At 45.7% G+C, this 22,450-nt stretch overlaps 1 protein-coding gene across 1 annotated transcript in view; it reads left to right on the forward strand.

Annotated features, from left to right (window-relative positions):
- The window catches only part of DAPK2 (death associated protein kinase 2), a 66,185-nt gene that overhangs the window by 4,797 nt on the left and 38,938 nt on the right, over positions 1-22,450 (forward strand). The window contains exon 2 of the mRNA XM_059714910.1: positions 7,628-7,698. Coding sequence (XP_059570893.1) covers positions 7,628-7,698 — 71 coding nt within the window. The remainder of the gene's footprint in view (positions 1-7,627; positions 7,699-22,450) is intronic.

Consider the following 22,450-nt stretch of genomic DNA (forward strand, 5'->3'; position numbering starts at 1 on the left):
AGTTCCCAGAAGGTATCTTGGACAGGTTCTCCTTTCTTACACTAGTATTTTAGCTTATTTCCACACCCCCCCCCCCCCCCACACACACACAGCAATCGGCGTCTCTTTCAGGACAATGGTTTTCTGTTAGTGGTGTTTGCATTATTGTTATTTACAGGCATACATACCTCAGACTGATAAAAGAAGCAGCCAGTCAGAGGCAATGGTGCTCAACATTTTTGTCTAGCAGACCTGATAGGCAGTGCCTGATCTCACATGGATGGTGATTTACATGTAGCTCCTGGGACCAGCATAGTGGCCACCATGTAACCTCACAGAGGGGGTGGAGGGCAGTTCAGCCTGAGCCTGGCACAGCAAGAAAGGATGGGGGTCTCAATTGGCCCTGGGACCAGGACAGGGAGGGACTTGACCCAGCTGAGGGGTAAGGGGCGCATGACCTGGCCCCATGGTGTGTAGGGAGCGTGGCTCAGCCATAATCCCGCCCTGTGGGTGGAGGAAGGGGGCATAGCCCAGCCCAGCCCTGTGAGGTAAAAGGGGGCATGGCATAGCTTTGCAGGAGGGAAGGGGTGCAGCCTGGCTCAACCTGGGCACATGGGGCTGGGGTTTGGGAATTTGGCAGAGGGATGGGTGACTGTATTAATGGCCACCACCCCCCTGCTGCCAAATTTCCCAATCTGTGGGAAGCCTGATCTGAGGCAGATCTGATGACTCCATGGGCCACATCTGGCCTATGCACCAGAGGGTGAGCACCCCAGTTCAAAGAGATTTATATTCTTAAAATAAGTTTCTCAGCAGAGTCTAGTAATAGATGAGCCTCTTTCTGGGGGGAAACATCTTGCACTAGTTGCTTTCTTGGGCCTACATTTTCATGTGCTTATAACTTACTGCTCTCCCGGGGGCACATGTAGATGCTGAGCCCAGGAGTAGTTTATACCAGCTCGAACTGCTCTGGAGTTTATTGCGTCACATTAATTGCATGTGTAGATGCACCCAGTAAGAACCAAGTTAGATCAGTGCTGAGCACTCCTCACTAGATGTCCGTGAATAGAAGCACATCCGCTATTTTCTCTGGGTGGACAGATTAGAACAGGCACAAAGTATGTTTTACAAGCATTTCTAAAGTACTTATTGCAAGGTGGCAAGTTCCTGTTACCTTAAGTCCCAAGCAAAACTGGTCTTAGAACTTTTGTGAGGATATGAAAAAACGGCCTCGAGACATTGACTGATTTGTTGCAAAGAAGCCATTGAACCATTTATTTTCATTGAGAGAAGAAGAAAGATCTTTATTTTAGTAACGGGAATAGATTTGAGGGAGAGAAAATAAAATATTAAACAGTTAACAAAGTAGCAAACGCAGATAAATTACTCCACTCCAGAGAATTTGCAAACTGTAAGCAAGGTACAGGTTGCCTAGAAGATGCCTGAAGATATATAGGGTTATAGAGTGGGGAATGGAAAAAGCCTGGTAGCTCGTGTAGTCTTCCCCTTGCCAGTCGGGATTCTTCTCTTCAGTACTGTTTCTCTAGTGCTTTATCTGTTCTACTTCTAAGTGTGTGATGAGGTTACTGTCATTTCACTGGGGTGAAAATTTGACAGCCTAAGAGAGCCCATCCTTATTTAGGAAAGGTTCAAAGGAAGATTTGAGGAATGTATTTACATTTCAGCGTCCCAGGATTGGGAATAAGTATTTCATAGATTTCATAGACATTAGGGCTGGAAGGGACCTCGGAAGATCATCGAGTCCAGCCCCCCGCCCAAAGGGCAGGACGTCAGCTGGGGTCATAGGATCCCAGCAAGGTAAGCATCCAGTTTCATCTTGAAGGTGTTCAATGAAGGCGCTTGAACAACCTCCGGCGGCAGGCTGTTCCAGACCTTGGGGGCTCGGACAGTAAAGAAATTCTTCCTTATGTCCAGCCTGAAACGATCTTGTAGTAGTTTGTGACCATTCGTCCTCATCATCCCTTGGGGCGCTCTGGTGAACAAACGTTCCCCTAGATACTGGTGATCACCCCTGATAAACTTGTAGGTGGCCATCAGATCACCCCTGAGCCTGCGCTTTTCCAGGCTAAAGAGCCCCAGGGCTCTCAGCCTGTCATTGTAGGGTCTGCTTCCCTGACCCCTGATCATGCACGTGGCTCTTCTCTGGACTCTCTCAAGCTTCTCCACATCCTTTTTGAATTGTGGAGCCCAAAACTGGACGCAGTACTCCAGCTGCGGCCTCACTAAGGCCGAGTACAGGGGGAGAATGACGTCCCGGGATTTGCTTGAGAAGCATCTATGGATGCAAGCCAGCGTTTTGGTCGCTTTACTAGCCGCAGCATCGCATTGCAGGCTCATGTTCATCTTGTGGTCAATGATGACCCCCAAGTCTCTTTCTTCCATAGTGCTAACCAACATAGCACTGCCGAGCCTATAAGGATGCTGCGGGTTTTTCTTCCCAAGGTGGAGAACCTTGCATTTATCGGCGTTGAACACCATCAGATTCTCATCCGCCCACTTGCTGAGCCTGTCCAGGTCAGCCTGGATCACCCGCCTGTCTTCTGGCGTGGATGCTTTGCCCCAAAGTTTGGTGTCATCGGCGAACTTGGCCGGTCTGCTTCTGACTCCAGTGTCCACATCGTTAATGAAGATGTTGAACAGTATGGGTCCAAGGACAGAGCCCTGGGGGACCCCACTGGTCACAGGACACCACGATGAGTGACTTCCATCAATTACTACCCTCTGGGTCCGACCCCGGAGCCAATTTTCCAGCCAGTGGATCGTGGGGGACCCAAGGCGACAATTGGCCAGTTTCTCCAAGAGACGATCATGGGACACCAGATCGAAGGCTTTTTTGAAGTCAAGATATATGACATCAATCTCATCTCCCTTGTCCAGGTGATAGGTCACCTGGTCGTAGAAGGAAATGAGATTGGTCAAGCAAGACCTACCCGCAACAAACCCGTGCTGGCTATCCCTTAAGATGTTGGCGTCAGCCAGTCCATTAAGGATGGCCTCCTTAATAAACTTTTCTAAGATCTTCCCCAGGATAGAAGTCAGGCTGATGGGCCTATAGTTAGCCGGATCCACTTTCCTCCCTTTCTTGAAGATAGGCACCACGTTGGCCTTCTTCCAGTCTTCGGGCACTACACCAGAGCGCCAAGAGTTTTCAAAGATCCGCGCTAGAGGCTGGGCTATGATGCTCGCCAGCTCCTTGAGTACCCTGGGGTGAAGATTGTCAGGGCCGGCTGACTTGAAGTTATCCAGCTTCTCAAGATGTTCCTTCACAAAGTCAGCATTAATGGAGGGCAGGGGATCACCCTCACCCGGACTTCCCAGCCCTGTAGCAGGCACGGGCGTCCCATGGGGCTGATGAAAGACCGACGCAAAGTACCTATTTAATAGGTTGGCTTTTTCCTGGGCGTCAGTTGTCAGTTGCCCCATCTGGTTCAGCAGGGGTCCAACGTTGCCCCTGCTTTTCCTCCGGCTCCCCACATATCTGAAAAAGGACTTTTTATTGTCCTTGATGCTCAAAGCTAGCTGGAGTTCAGTTGCAGCCTTGGCTTTCCTGGTCTGCTCCCTACAGGACCAGACCAGTGCAGAATAATCCTCCTTGGAGGTGACTCCCATCCTCCATCCTTTGTAGGCCTTTCTTTTTAGCCTCAGGAGGTCTGCTAGGTCCCTGGAGAGCCAGGGGGGCTGCTGTGCCCTCTTGCTGCCTTTCCTCCGAGATGGAATAGACTTAGTTTGTGCATTGAGGATCGCTCCCTTGAGGAGCAACCACTCTTCTTGAACTCCCCTCTCCCTGCGGTCACAGTCCCTTAGGGCCTCACTGACAAACCTCCTGAGCTTGTCAAAGTCGGCTTTCCTGAAGTCAAGGACTTGCGTGTTGCTGACCGACTTGCCAGCTTTTCGGCGGATGGTGAAGGTGATCAGCTCGTGGTCGCTGTCACCCAGCTTCCCATCGATCACTAGGTCGCCGACTAGGTCGTCCCCAGTAGCCAGCACCAGGTCGAGCAGCGCTTTGCCTCTCGTTGGCCCATAGACTTCTTGAGTCAGGTAGAGGTCATCCACGCACGAGAGGAAGCTCTGCGACCGCTCAGATTTTGCTGAGCGATCCTCCCACGAGATGTCTGCGTAATTGAAGTCACCCATGACAACCATGGTCCTGGAGCAAGCTGCCTCAGCCAGTTCCCGGGCAAACTCCTGGTCTAGCTCAGGACTTTGGGTGGGAGGTCTGTAATAGACTCCCACCATTGTGTCCCCTGTGCCGTGTTCCCCACGGATTTTAACCCAGAGGGTCTCCAGCCGTCCACCCTGGTCGCCAATATCGGCTTGCAGGGACGCGTAGCTTTCCTTAACATAGAGAGCTACACCCCCACCCCTTTTCTCTACACGATCCCTCCTGTACAGGGTATAGCCATCTATCCCCGTGGTCCAGTCATGGGTGGAGTCCCACCAGGTCTCCGTGATCCCTATGACATCGTAATTGTTTGCACTGAGCAGGAGGATGAGCTCCTCCTGCTTATTCCCCAAGCTCCTGGCATTTGTGTACAGGCAGGCAAGCGCCCCCTGGGGGGCTCCTTCCTTGCCCACAGATTTTACCAGGGCTGGGGCTGGGGCGGGCTCCCTTGAGTGCCATGATCTGCTGGCTTTGCAAGATTTGCTCAGCGGGCCAGCAGTGGCGGTCGTGCCCCCAAGTAGAAGACAACTCTGTAGTACATTTACTCACCCACAAATTGATGGCAGAGATTTGGAATGGGCTATAACAGACCAGTCCTTCTCAGTTATACAAGTTATTGAAAGAAGGTTAAAGTTTGCAACATCCCTGTGTATCTCAAAATGCTTTGGAAATAATATTACCATATAAAAGAATGCACCACAGAAATGGTAAGTGTAATATGCAGTGAGAGCTCTTGGACTATATTTAAATAGCTCTTGTAAAGTTGGATTAGCAGAGGATGGAACCAGGCACTGATATACTTGTTTTTCCTGCATAATCTGCAGAAGTGGACTTTTTTTTTTAAAGGGGCATAAAATCTAATTTGCATTCATGTACTGATAATGTTTTATGAATGCCTAAACGTTAGCCACAGTTCACTTTTCAGGCCACACATGGAAATAGCACTCAAACTAGAACCTTGCCACTGAGATTAAGGGATCTTTGACAAATCATTGTAGGTCCAATGCATAAGTTTGTTTAAAAAAAAACTTTTAGAAAGCCAGTCATGGGGAAGAATGTTCCCATGCTTTTATCTCTTTCTTTCAATAAATGTGTGCGTGTGTGCATGCGTGCGTGCATGTGTGTGCGTGCACACATACATATAAAGGAAATGTATTACTGGTAATATGTAGTGTTGTTTTTTTAAGATATGGGAGACAGTTAACAAAAAAGAGAGAAAATAATTCAGCTAGTCTGTTTTCCAAGGTGAATGCAATGGCAAAAGCAAATAAACAGCATGAATTGTGACAAGGCAATTAGATTTGTATGGCTCATTTGATGCTAATGGTTTAAGATTGTGTTGGGACAAGAGGGAACTGTTTTTAAAAATACATGAATTTCAACTTGGCAGAGCCCCTTGCAATAGCTTTTCAGTATTTCAAAGCTATTAACAACATATGTAAAGACATAACAAATCTACTTTGTAAAATGTGCTCCTAGCCCACTTAGTGTAGAAAAGCCTTGTAAACTGAAGAAACACATTTAAAAAGGCCATAACAACCATGCTGAGAAACAGACAAAGCCTGGGAACTCTGCATTGCAGGGTTTGGAGTGTGGGGGGGAAGGAAAGAGTTGGGGCAGGTAGGGCAATGATTTAGCATCATGTCTAGGAGCCCAAAGCACATAGACCATGACCCCACTGGTGTGTTTTTAACACCTCTCTTATTGGAACAGCATACTAGCATCTTCTAGGCTATTTTGTAACATAACTAATATCATGGTCCTACATGGTTCATTCTTTATTTCATCCTCCCAGAATCTTTGGAATTATATGTTATTTCCCACCATCAGGACATCTATGAGCTTTGAACCCAGCATGAGGGAGGGAAAAATAAGGGACCCTTTGCCTACTCGGCTACTTGATTCTTTGGTTTATAGACCTTTTAGAATCCTCTGATCTATGCTTTGATAACGTTCCTTTGGGCAAGGCACCCTTCAAAGGCTATTACTGTTCTTTGTATATTTGGGAAGAAGTTTCTATGGAGCAGTGTAGGGCACTTCCTGATCCTAGAGCCCCCTAGACCAGGCATTGCCTGTACAGATCTGCATTCCTGAAAGAAATCAGACCTGTCAGAAACAAACCTGGGCGTGCCTCATGGCTGTGCAGAGCTATAAATACACAAACATGAAATTGCCCAATGCTACTATGTTTCCTGTTTGAAATGTTCCATGTTTGATGTCAGGTGATGGACTGAATCCCTCTTTATCTGCACAGCCATAAAATAAGCTTCACTGTGCTGTCCTACCACCTTACTGTAGCATTGGCCACTTCTAGGTAAGAAGAAAGAGTTCTGTCTCATTCAGTTTTTGGCCTCTGCTGAGACTGCCAATTAGTGCTGCTGATTCTGACAGGGATTATTCTGTGATACTGATCCCTTAGGGTAGGGGTCGGCAACATTTTTGGCCAGAGTGCCAAAAACACCCACACCTCCACCCATGCCTCATCTTGGCATGCCAGAGGCAGACTACAGGGGACCCACAAGGAGGCCAATATCAGTTGCTGGTGGTTGGTGCATGTGTGCCTCTGGGCAGATGGCAAGGGAGGGGCTGGGTTTGCCATTGCCCCAGGCCCCTTCCTGGCCATGCGACCTGAGGTGCTTGTGCAGCCACCACCACTATGAAGCTCAGCCAGGGCTCTGGTGCAGCTGTTTGCAGCCCTCTAGGCGCTGCCATAGCCAGCCCAGGCTCTGGGAAGTCCAGCAGGGAGTGGGGCAGTTTGCAAACAGGTGCACTGGGGTCCGGAGCCCCAGCACTGGCTCTGTGGTGGCAGTGACTGCACATGCACCTCAGAGCACATGGTGGGCAAGGGACCGGAGTTGTGCTGCCCCCTTCCCAGCTGTGTATCCTGAGGTTGTAGCCACTGCTGACACAGAGCCTGGACAGACCTCAGTGCAGCTGTTTGCAGTCTTCCGGCTGCCTTCTACAACCGGCCCAAGCTCTGGGCAACTGCTGCCTGTCATGCAGCCTGGGCTGCTTGCAGCCTCCCAGCCGCCTGCTGCTAGCAGCCTGGGCTCTGTGGCCAGGGGCAGCTACCCAGAGCCTGGGCCATATGTGGCATGCTGGGGAAAATGGCCTCACATGCCATGCTCTGGCATGCATGTTGGGGGTTGCTGACCCCTGCTTTAGGGTTTCTGATTTGCAAAACAAGCATATGCTTAACTTTATCTCATGTAAGTCATAGCTTTATTTCCACACTTGAGGTAAAGGACTTTGGCTTGAGACCAGAAACCCCATGCAGTCAAAGTTGAAGACACTGCTCCTCTCACAATTTGGCCCTGGCTTCTGGAATGATGGCACCAACCTCACTTCACATAGTTAACAAACTTGCTATCAGTCCACTGATGAGCTGGAATATTCAGACTGATCACTGTGAAGTGTGAATGATGTTTTGTCTGCTGTGGTTGGGTATATGCTATTCTAAAACAGCAGGATGAGCCTGACTCCCACGTATTTAATATTCCAGCTGTCTTATCTACGTGCATCAATGAGGAGACCAGGTATGGCTGCATTCAAACAGCAGAAGGTAGAAGACCTATATGAAATTGGGGAAGAGCTGGGAAGGTAGGTGGATTCTGTTGGCACCAACACACATCAGAGTCGGACAGATAGAGAGATTTTCCAGTCAGTTGTATAGCTGTTTAATTATTTCACTGATTTTCTGATTGGTAAGTGACTTGTTTGCAATATATCACTGCAGAAATGCCTTCTTCAGCACATTTTTCAGTTGTTTTAAAATGTCTCCCAGTATCGTTCTTACAGTAAAAACAAAAGGGATGCAGAAGTTCAATTTTCAGCTGTGCATTAACACCTTCGTATCAGTTTTAATCTTCAAAAGGATTTACAGATCTTAACAATCATTGAAGTCAATGGGCTATCACTACATTTATAATTAAGCACACATTTAAGTACCCCTAGATCTGAACATTTTGGTTCAGTCCTATCTTTCATCTTTAAGCTAATTGGTTTCTAGGCATCTTAAAATCTTAAATATTGAATGGAACAAGCCATCTGGGTAGACCACAAGTTTCTAAAATTTGGGTGCAGGGATTATAGTCCAACCTAGGGCCTTGTACACTTCTGTCTGACAGAGACCAAGTGGCCATACCAGCCATTCTCTGTTTCCAAGGCAAGAGGATCAAGATTGCATGAAATATGAATTCCTTTACTGCAAGGTAGCTAATACCATTAATTTAGATAAGTCCTGCTACCCTGTGATAGAGCAGGTGCATCTCAGTTGAACCTATAGCCAGAGGATGGGGTGCTACAAGAGCCTAATAAATAGAGTAAGAGAAATTAGAAACGGCATTTGCAGTTTCTGAAGGAATTTCCTGGAGGAGGCAACTAACAATGATCTGATAGGAATTTGCAGGAATTACCTAAAGATTGAGAGAGCAGCAGAATGGGGCTTGCTTGTATACTTTTCAGAACTGGGGAGTCAGGGTTAGAGAAAGCTGATGTTACAGAGGCTCTTCTGATGGAGTCTGAGAGGTTGACAGTGAAAAAAGTGAGGTGGTACCCCTGTAAATAGCTCAGTCATAACTTAGTTCTGTGCTGGGCAGGGTCATGCACTTCTACAACCCTGCACTAGGAATAGCAGAAAAAAGTTATGAACAATTTGTAGGCTACCTGGCTTAATGGTCCACTGTGGTGGTCACTGCCCTTAATAGGCAAATATTTAAAGGAAAAATCATAGAGTGGAAAATCATAAACTGAAATTTATGTGGGTTGAAATCCAGTACCATTGTTCATATAAGGCAGTCCTTTGCTTAAGTGGCACCATGATTTTCAGCTAACTACATGCAGTAACTTAGAGTTTGGATACCAAAATATGGCTTTTTTCAAGGAAGCTGCATCAGATTGGCTAGAAGAAAGAATTGATGTATGTGGTCAGGTTCTTTCACTCTATAATAAAAAAATGTCATGTTCTGGACTTGGGAAATGCCTGCTACAAAAATATGTGAGTATATCTTTTATGTCTCAGTTCCAAGCATTGTCAATGATCTCTCTATCAGTCAGCAAGGGAAGATGTTTTCTGTCAGATGTGAGATTTGCATCTGATGCTTAGTGAAGATTGCTGCAGGCAAAAAAATAATGCCCTCCAGAACACTTTAAGGGTAGGCAAATTCTGAACCGCTGCATGTCTGCTACCACTTCAGACTCTGTAGGCAAACAATTTTAGCCTGTAAGCAGTTGGAGCAGGAGAGCTCCAGGCTTGGGTGTCTTTTTAATTCCTGGAGTCAGGTTATATCCTTATGAACTGCAGTACATTTAATGTCATACTGACTTCCCATGCTAGCTTCATTTCCCCTTTCTGATATTGTGAGGAACTCAAGAAGTGTCTTTATTTCAGCTTTGCCTTAAAAATTCAGTTTTACCTGGCTATCCTGTCTCCCTCTTTTTGCACAGTAATTACATTACAGGATCTCTAACAAATGTTTACTTTTTTAAAAAGTTAAATGTATTAAACACATTCCAGCAACTTTAAAGGAAAGATTTTTTCCCCCAGATCTAAGTATTTTTTAATCTGCAGGGGCTTCACATTGTCTCACTCTATTTGCAGCAACTTTCATTGCTGCCAGATGCATGTGGTTCAAAGATTTATTTACAGGGAAGATTTATTCAGAAAACAAATATACTTAATAATCTTCAGGCTTAGGATGTCTTTGGACCCCTAATTGTGGCTCCTTGACTCCATTATTCCTTCAGAAGAAGAATCTAATGTACTTACACTTGCTTCAGTTCAGATGCAACCAGACTAGTCAGTAAATATCTAGGACTTTATCAGCAAAGCTGGCAGCTGTTTATTTGGAAACACTCACATCCATTTGAAAAACGAAGCAACTTTTGGTACCATACGTGCTCCACAACAACCCTTAACTGTGCAGTAGCTCAGTGATGAAATGAGCCCTTCCTGTAATTACTCTTAAGTTATCAGTCAGCATATTCTTTGCAATCGGTGATAACCTGCAGCAAAAGACACTTACATCCACAATGCCATCAACTCGCATACGCATTTCTTCCAGCTACGCTTACAGGCTCCACAGCAAGATTGCTTAGAATGCCATCACTGAACCATTTGCAACACCAGTGGGGTGCTGCTTCCTTGTGTGCTGAGACTACAGTGTTAGGGGGAGCCCTTGAAGTGCAGGAGCTGTGAGAGCTTCTTGCAACCCCAATTACATAGCAGGACTGTAGTCACTCCAGTCCCTATTTGGAGAGCCTCCCCTTCCTTTTTCCTTAGTCTCTTGTACATCCCTTTGCACAGCACTGTTTCACCTTGTTGCTGAATTTCTGTCACAGAGATACAAGCAAGTTCCTCTGAAGTTTTTCTTGCCTTCTGTTTTTGGCAATACAAAATAGGGTGCCTCCTCCACCCAGCCACTGCCACTCCACAGGACTACACTGCAGTCACTGAATATGCACCACAGCTGATGCTTATTGCTGGGGTTGGAGCCAGAAAGTGCAGGGGGATCAGGAGGGTGAGGCACCCCCACTTCACTCTGGTGCTTCCCTTGCTCTTAGGCAGTACCTAGGCTAGGGCTCATCCTGTTTGCCCAGCCATCCCCATGCTAGTGGTGATAAATAAGAGGAAGAACTTACTCTGTTGTAAATATATTAAGATGATGCTTGCAAGATGTTATCAGACTGGTTTTATGTCTGGAGTTCATGAGCAGATCTAGGATTTTGGAAAGTGAGGTTCAGGTGCTACTGTGCATCATCACATATAATTCAGCACACAATTTTCTCCAGTTAAAACAAAACTAGAAGATTTACTAATATGTTAAGAGCCTAGTGTTATATTATTCAATTTAAGATCAAAGAAAATACAAATAACTTTATTGGAATGTGTACTAATTTGCTAGCGTATGTATTAAGTTTAAAAGCACAAGCTGGGCAAAAATAGTCCAAAGAAATTGTTTTATTAGTCCTGTAGTCATTATAGTAAATATAGATCTCAGTCAGATTTGTAGAACAAAATCTACCTTTCTTAAGCATCTTGACAGTGTATCCAACACTTCACTGTCTGTCATTTCCCCCCTGGGTTAATGTTCACCTGAGCTAATATTGCTACAACTGAGTTAAGGTTTTTAGCCAAAACAAAAAACGCATTTCACCATATTTCTAGAAAGGCTTTTTAAATGCACTCTGAAAAAGAGACATTGACCTGAAATCCTCACTTCTTAAAATCTTTGCTGAGAGGGAGGGGAAGAGGGAAGGAAGGGGGAGAGAGGGAAAGTATTTCAGATGTCCCTAATAGCATATTTCCTTTCATTCATTTGTTCATAGATTTTATAGATTTCATAGACATTAGGGCTGGAAGGGACCTTGTGAGATCATCTTTGAGATGGTTGAGCCCAGCCCCCGCCTCAGGGGCAGGCAGTCAGCTGGGGTCAGATCACCTCAGCAAGATAAGCATCCTAGTGTTTCTTAAAGGTATCCAGACTAGGTGCTTGCACCACTTCTGGGGGGAGTCTATTCCAGACTCTGGAGATTTGAACAGTAAAGAAGTTTTTCCTTATGTCCAGTCTAAAATGGTCTTCCAGGAGTTTGTGACCGTTAGACCTTATCTTCTCTTGGGGTACCCCAGTGAACAGACATTCTCCCAGTTCCTAATGCACACCCCTTATATACTTAAAGGCTGCCACCAAGTCACCCCTGAGCCTTTGCTCCTCCAAGCTGAAGAGTCATGCTTTTCATCCTCTCCTCGTAAGGCCTGTTCTCTTGTCCTCTAATCAGGTGCATGGCTCTCCCCTGGACTCTCGAGCTTCTCCACATCTTTCTAAAGTGCGGAGCCCAGAATTGGATGCAGTACTCCAGCTGCAGCCTCACCAAGGCCAAGTAAAGTGAGAGGATGACTTCTTGGGACTTGTCTGAGATGCAATGGTAGATGCAAGCCAGAGTTTTATTTCCTTTGGTAGCTTATGTTCATTTTGTGGTCAGTCATGACGCCCAAGTCTTTTTCAGTTGTGGTGCTAGCAAGTGTAGCACTGCCAAGCCTAGGAATATGATGTGGGTTTTTTCTTACAAGGTGGAGCACTTTGCATTTCTCCATGTTGAATGTCATCAGGTTTTGATCCGCCCACCTTGCGAGCCTGTCCAGGTTGACCTGAATCACCAGCCTATCCTCTAGAGTGGCCATGCTTCCTTATAATTTGGTGTCGTCTGCAAACTTAGCCAGTCTTATTCTGACACCCAAATCCAGATAATTTATAAATATAGGTTTCCCTCAATTTATGTGGTACATGTGTTCCTGGAGAACGGCACATAAATTGAATTCACATAAAGTGAACCCACTTTATAATGTAAGAAATAGGGCTATGTTCCCATGGTGGTGAGGGAGGGAGTGAGGCTGGGACTAGGAAGGGGCAGTGGGGAGGGGTGCGGCACAGCCCGCCAGCAGCTTCTGGGGCTGCAGCAGGCAGCAAAGCAGTGGGAACTGAGTGGTCGTAGGGCAGGGTGGGGAGGGCGCAGCTCTTGCTGCTGCATGTACCCCAGGAGGGCTGCGGGCAGCACTGGGCTCTTCCTGGGGAGACACGGGCCCCCGGATCTGCGCGCAGGATGACAGCAGGCTGCCGCTGCCAACTGGGGACAGCAGCAGCACTTGGCTCTCCCCAGTGCTCAACAGGCAGGTTTGGGGGCTACAGCGAATTTTTGGGTGGTAGCAGCTCCCCTCCCAGCATTGCCACCACCCACCTGGAGTGCTGGGAAGAGCCCAGTACCACTGCTGGCCCCAGCCTCGCTTGCAGGAATGAGGCAGCAGCACTGGGAAGGGTGCTGCTGCCAACCCAAAATTTGCCATAGCCCCCCCCCCCCCCCCCCCCGTCTGGTGAGCACTGGGGAGAGCCCAGTGCCACCGCTGGCCCCAGCCCCACAGCCTATAGCCCTCCTGGGGGGTGCGTAGCAGCAAGAGCTGCACCCCTCTCCCGTCCTGTACCCCGCACCCACTCACTGTTCCTGCCATCTTGCTGCAGGCTGCAGCCCGGGGTCTGCACTTCTCCCTGCTTACCCCAATCCCTGCTGCAGCAGCCACAGGAGCAGCCGATGCCAACTGCCTATAGATGCTGGGCTGCACCATGCCCCAAACCTCCCAGGGCTCCACTTCTCCCCACTCACACCAGCTGCTGTAGCAGACCCAGGAGCAGCCAACACCACTTGCCTGCACCACAGCATAGTGCAGCCCAGGGGCTGGGGTGAGTGGGGACAGCAGAGCCCCTATCACATAAGAGTGAAGTTACTTTGCATATAAGAAATTTTGGGTAGGAAAAGGTTGATCGCATAAGAGCGAATTTGCATATATGGAACCCACATAAATTGAGGGAAACCTGTATATTAAAGAGTACTGGTCCAAGTAACAAGCCCTGGGGGACACCACTGGTCACCATCTGCCATGTTGACTTGGTTCCATCGGCTATCACTCTTTGGGTCTGACCATGGAGTGCGTTCCCCAGCCATTGAACCATAATGTTGTCGAGGCTGCAGTTCCCCAATTTGACCATGAGGACATCATGGGAGACCATGTCAAAGGCTTTTTTGAAATCTAAATATATGATATCCACCCCTTTGCCTTTGTTCAGGTGATGTGTCACCTGGTCATAGAAGGAAATGAGGTTGATCAGGCAAGATCTACCCACGATTAAGCCAGCTTGGCTATCTCTCAGATGTTGCCTGTTGTTAATGGTTTCTTTGGTGATTTTTTTCCAAGATCTTTCAGGGATTGAGGTCAAACTGATTGGTCTGTAGTTCTCTGCATCTTCCTTCTTTCCTTTCTTGAAGACAGGCACCACATTGGCCCTCTTCTAATCTTTAGAAACGTCTCCCGAGTGCCACAAGTTCTCAAATATTCTCGCCATTGGTTGTGCTATATCAGCCAACTCTTTTAGCACTCTTGGTGCGTTTTGTTCAGGCTAGCTGACTTGCGGCTGTCCAGCCTCTCAAGCTGTTCCCTCACAAGATCTTCACCAATTATAAGCGTACTAGGCAATTGCCCATCAAGAATGCTGAGGGAAGGGGGTGCAGGCAAGGACAGAGGCCTGCATCTGGCCCCCCTCCCTCCCACCTTTGAGGACAGACCTGATCCCCCTTTTCTTCTGCTCTGCCATGGGGCTGGGCCCACCCTGCCCCCACCACCTTCCTTGCTGCTGTTTTGGGGCCAGGCCAGGGTGGGCCCCATGTGCCCCTCTCCCCCCGCCCATCCTCCCAGCTGCTGCTGTGGGGCTGAGATGGGCCCAGTGCCCGCCCCAGCCCCCACAGCAGTTTCAGGGCTGGGCCGGGCCCGATGCACCCCCACCACCCTCCCTGTTGCTGTTTTGGGGTCGAATGCACACCCCCCACCCTCCCCGCCACCATTGTGGTGCTGGACAGGGCCCGGCCATTGTGTGGCCAGGCCTGCTTCCCCCCCATGTCCACCTGGCCTATGTCCATCTGCCTCCCCTCCCCATGAATGCTGTGGTGGGGTGTGGATGGAGCACTGCCATCCAGCACCCCATGCCACTGCTGCATCCAGGGAGCAGGGGGTAAGGCCAGCTCTGCTGGCCTTGTCCCCTACTCTGTCCACTCCACCGCTGCTGCCTCCCGGGAGCAGGGCAGGGGGGAGTGGTGCGAGGCCAGCTGCTCTGGCCTCACCCCCCTGCTCCTTCCCCTCTGTCCCTGCCGTCATGGCCATGTCTGGGCCTGCTCTTCCCCTACGTTGCAGTGGGCTTGGGCCCATTCCCCTCCCCACCATGCCATCACCGCGGGTCCAACCCTGTTCCCCACCCCCCTCACACTGCCACCACCTCCACCTCCACCTCCTCGTGAAGCAGGGCAGGCAAGGCCAGCACAGCTGGCCTTGGCCCTCCCCTTCCCCTCTGTCCCTGCTGTTTTCCCCCCTGTTCTGCTGCGGCGCCGCTACCACTTGCAGGCTGAACGCTCTTGGAGCACTCTGATTGGCTGCTGAGACAGTCAGTCAGAGTGCAAATAAAGCATTACGGACAGACAGACAGACAGACTAAGGCTTTCATAATATTAGAACGATGCCCTTACCCTGGTAGTCCTGCGTTCTGTTAGGCAGGGTGATCCCTTTGGGCTGGCAGAAAACTGACACAAAGTAATCATTGAAGAGATTAGCTTTTTCCTAGATGTCGGTTGTCAGCTGCCCCATTTGGTTCAGCAAGGGTCCAGTATTGCTTTGGAAAAGGACTTTTTATTGTCCCTGATTCCCGTAGCCAGTTTGAGTTTGGTTTCAGACCTTGGCTTTTCTGGTCTGCTCCCTACAGGTGTGGGCCAGTGCTGCATAATCCTTCTTAGTGGTAGTTCCCAATTTCCATGCCTTATAAGCTTCTCTTTTCAGTTTCAAGAGGTCCACAAGTTCTGTATTGAGCCAAGGGAGTCTCCCAGCCCTTTTGCTACCTTTCCTATATGCCAGAATGGACTTCCCTTGGGCTTTTAGGATCACGTCCTTAAGGAGTGACCACTCATCATGGACTCCCTCTCTGTCAGATCATGGTCTCTCAGGGCCTCAACAACCAACCTCCTGAGTTTGTGAAAGTTAGCTTTCCTAAAGTCGAGGAAGATCTGTGTTGCTGACTGATTTGAAAGCTTTGCAATGGATAGAGAAAGTGATCAACTTGTTACTCAAACTGTACATGTTTGTCTTGACATGTTTATTTATAGCAAAGCTACTGCATAGTCAGTGTATTCTTTTCTGTAATTATGCATCTTTAAGAGCTGTTCTTTTTGTGAGTTTTACTTAGGGATGTAGTGCAAAGGCAGTTGTTTGCTCCTTGTTCTTTGCAGAGAGAAGTGTGCATTTATCTTTTTGGTAGCCTGGAAGGAGGAGGGAAATGAGATTTAATGATCCTTAATGCTCACATATCTGAACAGCAAAGGAGTTTAGCATGAAAGAGCGTTTTCCAATTTTGGCCATCATAGACTGATTGAATGAACTGTTCATCTTCCCCCAAAACCCCTCTCCCTCCAAAAAAAAATCTACAGTCTTCAGTAAATTGCTCTTCATCTTATATTTTATCCTCTTCAGATTTTCTAACACAGAACTTCTTGTCTGTACCACACCTGTTGTGTGACCTGTGAAGTCTGGGGCTGAGCATGCCCTACCTAAGGCTGTTCCATATTTGTTCGCCCATTCTTGGGCTTGCCAGAGACTGAGGTCTTGGGAACAGGAACTGGGGAACAAGCCTAGAGCAGCCTCACTAGTGCACTTTTTGGCTCCCAGGTGAGCTGGCAGACTCAGGTGGGTACGGTTTGCTCAGCAACATGCTTGTCAGACCACACTGCTGATGCAGTATAGACAAGTCCTTAGCATTCCACTTTAGCCTGTAAAATGGGGCTAATGACACTTTGTGTCTCCATACCTTTTTCAGTCCTGTCTAACCAGAGGTGTAGCAGGGAAGCTCTGTGCCCTGGGCAGTGGCGATGTATTTCTGTGCAGTCTCCTTCTCTTCTCTCTTCTCTCTCCTCCCTAAAGAGAGAGCCCAGGGCTGCTGGTCTGGTCACCCACCTCTACTGTATCTACCTGAAGAGTAAGACCTTCATGGCAAGGACTGTCTATCACTGTGGATGTACAGTACTTAGCTCTGTGGGATCCTGATGTCCAAAAACTCCCACAATAAAAATGGTTATTAAGAGGGAGGAAAAGAACAGACTTAAATTACTGCAAATAGCCAAATACCTCTAGAGTTACTGGTGTTTACTACTTTCCTATGAAGGAAAAAGGAAATGTACTTTTAGCTTATCAGAGTAACAGAAGGCTGAGCAAAGATCATTTAGGGTGAGTTAGCAGTGATTTTTTTTTCTTGCACTTTTATAAAAACCAACATATTTAGATTGATTTTTAAAGCTCCATTTGGGTTAAATATCTGAGACCTAAGTCTTCATCTTATTGTTGACCTGCACAGTCATTCCTTGATTAGGTATCTTGAAAAACCTGCAGCAGCTGGGATTTGTCACTTTGTTATAGTGTTGGCAACAATCTTTCAGGCTGCTTTTGAGTAATTGTACTAGTCTCTGTGCTAGAGTTTTTTCATAGAAAATTAAGTGCTATCATGAATTTGGGGGGGCTTTTTTAAGTATATAAAAAGTAAATGACTGCATTTCTGAAGTATTAGAATAATTTTCTTTTACTTTAAGAATTTGATTTGTTATGTAGCCATATTCGCTATGGCGAGCAAACAAGATTCAGTTCAATGAAGCTGCAGAGTGCATCTGATCTTTTTCTAAGGAAGGATAAAATTGAATTGTGCTCTGAAAATAAATTAAAATATTATAGGTAGCTTTTTAGCCACAGTTGTTTCCACCCATACTCTGTGTAACTAGTGCAAGTACAAGTTGTATAATTTGTATTGGGATGAATGACCTGTCGCTCACTCAGAGGCCTGGATCTCTCAATCTACTGACTTCATCCTGAAAAACGTTGATCATCTTCCATTCCCAGCAATTTCAACAGGATTTATACTTCAAGAGGTTGGGTTACTGGGTTCTCAAATCCCATTAATTTATACTTTGACTTAATGCTATTTTGATGGAGTCTGCCACTGATTGGCTAAACTGAAAAGGACATCAGCCTCCCTGTCTTACTGCAAGCATGAGATGTTGAAATCTGGCATATAGTTGGTGTTTTAACAATGTGGCTAGCAAATATTTACCTACAGCAGTGGAAACAAGAAGCAGAGATAACCAGAACATTCTATCAAGGGGGAGGAACTCAGAAATCCATGATAAAAGGGTGTTGTGTTGTAGTGAAATGCGTATTATGCATAGACTCTCTAGCAAACAATGGAATGTAATTATAGCTGGGGAAATTGCTCTTAGTATGCAAAGTCATATCTTCAAGTAAGGGATTTTTTCTTTGGCTACAGAAACCATTCAGAGCAGTATTTACTGCTTGGAACAGTGGTGCTTTCTGGACAGCTATCGAAGTCGCCTTATTTTACAGGATTTCATATATTCTTCATACAGTGCATGGTTGTTGAATGCCTCTTTAAAATGCAAAATAAAGCCTGAACCATTGAGTCCCAGCTAGTGCCTTTTTAATATTTTGCTACAAAATCGAGAATTATGCTAGGTGTTTACGAAGAGAATGTGTAGATACAGATTGACTCTAGAGCTGGAACATATTTCTGACATATAGTTTTTACCACTGTAATTGTGGTTATGACTATAGCAGACTGTCTTCACAATATATACACTGTTATGCTTCTTTCTAACACATGCAGAATTTGTCTGTGGGCTTTAACACATTTTGACAGATTTCCCTGGTTAGTTTTCAGTGTTCTTTCAGCACCTTCCAAAATCTCTGCCTTGCTACACAACAGAATAACAGAAAAACTGTGAAGAGTTTTAATGATTACCTTGTTATAAAAACACTACAGGAAAGAATTGGCTCTTGCTTAATGAAAAGTCATACATTTCTCCAAATGAGATCCATATATCTCTGGCATTCAGCCTATTACTAGAGAAGTAACTAAAAAGACCCATGTAGTCCACACTAGTCTCTTGAAAACAAAAATATGGTTTGAATCTACAGATCACTATAGAATAAGCAGTGTTCAACAGAGCCCAAATTTCAATGTACTTGTAAAATATTCTTGTTGCCATTGAAAAGAATGCCTAATTTTAGCCTCTCCACCTCCCTCCCTATTAAGAATAGTTTTCATTTCAGAATGCAACTGTTAGAAACAGCTGTTAAGAGGTGTTCTTTAGCACTGTTTGAAATAATGAAATATTAGTTTGGGGAAATAGCAAAGTAACACAGTAGCCTGTTGGACAGACAGTGTTAAAAGTACTGGAGGAATTGTTAAAGTCTGTAGCAAATTAAGGTTTGTGAGTACCTGGCTGATAATCAAGGATTGTTCTAGTTTGGAAAACATCTATTGTTGATATCCCATATTAGACATTTAAGCAAAGGCAAGAGCTTGATGATTTCAAACTTGCCTGTTGCAAATTGACACTTTGGAGACTGGAGAAGTTTAAAATAGTTAAATAGGTAGATTGGTTTTACTACCTGCAGGTGTTGCCTGTAGCTGCTGACCCTTTCTTGGAAGTGATCAGAAGTCTGTGTTTCTGGTGCAAAACATCATCTGTTCTTGCAAAAGAGTGGGAAGTAAGCTACCTTTTGTACCCATTAACTTTATAGGAATATTTTCTGAAATTGTTTACCATATTGTTAGATGAAACAGTATATATGCATGTATTTCCATCATGTACACTATGTATTTTTCCATGTATATGCCTTTTTAAGGGGTCCTCTTCAATGCCTTAACTTAAATGAGATATTCTGGGCTATCTTTCTCTCTTCAAAGTATTTTGTATGCCCACTGGTACCCTGCCACTGAGAGGGAGTCAACTTCCAAGGAGTCAAGATTGCCCCATGATTGGATGCTAGTGTATTAAATCAGGGCTTGTCAGCTCTTGCTTAGTACTGAACCTGCCTGCTTTCCTCTTACTATTGGTCTGGATGTCTCATCCTATGAGCCCAGAACAGCTGCACGAAGTGTACCACTCAGCAGCCTCTCCCTCTGCACTGTAGTGGCTTTGTGTCCTGCTGCTGAAGTGGATTCTGATCAGCTGCATGTAGCAGAAGTATAGATGGAATTGGGAAGTTGCACTGAAAAATAAAGAAATCAGAAGCTTAAAAATATGCACATGTTGGGCCTTGCAGATTTTTCTAAAAGCTTGAACTGTGGTCTGTCAGAACAAGGGATTCATGAAATAACATTTTATCCATTGTGATATAACAGTGATTCCCTACCCTATAGGTTTTCTGCTACTAGATTCATTACCTTTGTTTGGTAGATCCTAAAGAAAAACAATGTTTCACCTTTAAACTGAAGGGATAAAGAGATTATACTCACCGACTACACAAATATCACGTATCTGCTAGAGTTGCTTAGTCACATAATGCAGAGGGTCAGCCTGTCAGTCCAGCCATTACTTCTAAAAGTGAGTCAATTTAAGTTCCATAGTGCTTCTGGTCTCTACTGGCTGCCATGTTAGTGCTTTGTACACAGCCTAAGCACTCACCAAATAAGTGAGGAATATTTTTTAATATACATATTATTATTTTTGTGTTTCAAATGATGTAAAATGCTTGTCAGACTATCAGGTAGTGGACAGAATTGCTAGGCTGAAGTCATACTGCCACAGGCTTTGTTCTCAAAAGCTGATAAGGGCCATATGTGCTTGGTTATTACCTTTTGTAGAGATTCCCAAGAAATACCTACCTGTAACTGGAAGACTGTAGGTGATTCAGTAGTTGGCACAGTTCTGAGTCAGCAGTAAGGCAGTGACCCAGTATGCTGTTTGGGGCATTGACTATACTAGTATTTTAACTGCTTCACTGGTAGCACTGCTCAGAAAAGTTAGGGGGATAAATCCTTATACCTGGATTTAAATTGTATATAGGTAACTTGCATTCTGCCTATTGAAAATTCCTTCTACTTATTTATCTAGATTTGCTGCTTCTCTTTGAAGAGCTGAGTACTTGCAACCAGTGGTTACATTTTGATGATAGATAAAACAATCCTGTTTGCAGGCAGTGCAATACCTTTGCATGGATGCTAAAAGCTTTGATGAAAGATGTCATGATATGACCATTAGTATTATCAGGCACTATGTACATTCAAGGATGTTCTGCAATTTATAATAATTTATATTTCTAATTTCTAATAATTTATATTAAACTTAAGTCTGAAACAAAGTATAAGTATGAGTTGTCAGTGGAAATGCCATGGTATACTTGGAATTTATTGGTAGATTGTGATGTATTTTCAAATCTGCATAAAATAATGTATCCTGAAAAGAATAAATATGACTCATTTTATAGAAAAGGCATTCCAGGGTGTGGTGATGTTGCCCAACATCACTTGAACTTGTCTGGCTGGAATTATTCTGGTTTGCCTTAGGCTTATAATGCTTCTGAAATGAGGCTTATATGCTTGTAAGTGTTTTTTACTTATCCTACGTCAGAGGGCTGCTGTTGCTCAGTGTTTGTGAGGTACTTGGGTGGGAGGTTCAGTCATATGGCTGTGCATTTTTGTTTTTGTAAGCTGTTATCAGTGGTGTAAGGAGTGTATTGAGTGCTTGGGGTGGGGCATTGAGGGTACAGCAACTATGGTAGATAGGGGGATTGGGAAGGAGGAGCACAGAGGCAAGGGTGAGGAAGTCTTACCTGCCTGGGCTGTTGCTGCCACTGCTCCATCTCAGTTCTCCCATGAGCTCACCATGGCTGCAACCCCAGACTTCGTACAGTGACCTAGGAAAATCCTTTCATGAATGTGGTTTGTGAACTTCGATAATTTCTTTTACAATATCTTCTACTTCCTAGAGAGAAATTATGCAAAGACACAACCGTTCTGTTGGGGAAAACATGCTGTTCAGTGCAACCAGCAGAATTGTCTAAGAACATATAAGGGCTAAATACAGACAGTCAAAAAGTCGGAGGCTGAATTGGTTCAATTTTCACAGCTTAATCTAAGCTGCGTAGATTGAACTGATGAGCAAGGGAACAGACATTCACTTTTGACTCCGGAAAAACAGCCACATGCCTGCAGTGGCCCAGGCCAGAAGCCAGGGATAGGGGGCGGGGAGCAGGGGCACTATAGCACACCTCCAACTTCAGCTGCAGCAGACAGCTTAGGCCAAAGCTAGCCTGCCCACCCTGCGAGGGAGTAGGAGTGGGTTGTGTGGGAGGTGCAAAGCATCCTGAGATGGTGGGGAATTGAGAGTTAGCTTGAATCTGGAGGGGTTCTGGGACAGAAGTTCAATAAACTGATTTAACTTAAATCAGTGAAGTCTGATACTATATCCATCCAAATTTATTTTAAACCAGTTTTGGCCATTTTGAAAGCAGTTTACGTGCACTGAACTTCTTTTGTGTTACAGATTTGAACCAGTTTCTGATCACTTATACCAGTTTATGTGCAATTTATGTTCCTAGCCACAAACTGCTGTGTACTGTCCATCTCACCCAGTATCCTGTCACATGGCAGCAGAGAGTGGATGCTAAAAGAGAGAGTGAACAGGTTATGACCAGTGCTTTTCCTTTGTGCCTCTCCCACTTTCAGCCTCCAGCATTTAAGTTCTAGGAAGTTTGGATTCAGAGGCTGTACCTCTAACTCCAATGTTCAATAGCTACTGATGCCTCTTCTCCAAGAATTTGTCCAATTCCTTGTTGAATCTGGTTAAACTGTCAGCTTCCACATCTTGTGGCAATGAGTTCCACACTTCAATTACACGCTGTGTAAAAAAAGAACT

The sequence above is a fragment of the Alligator mississippiensis genome, chromosome 11 (assembly GCF_030867095.1).
Source record: "Alligator mississippiensis isolate rAllMis1 chromosome 11, rAllMis1, whole genome shotgun sequence".
In the NCBI taxonomy this organism is placed as follows: Eukaryota; Metazoa; Chordata; order Crocodylia; family Alligatoridae; genus Alligator; species Alligator mississippiensis.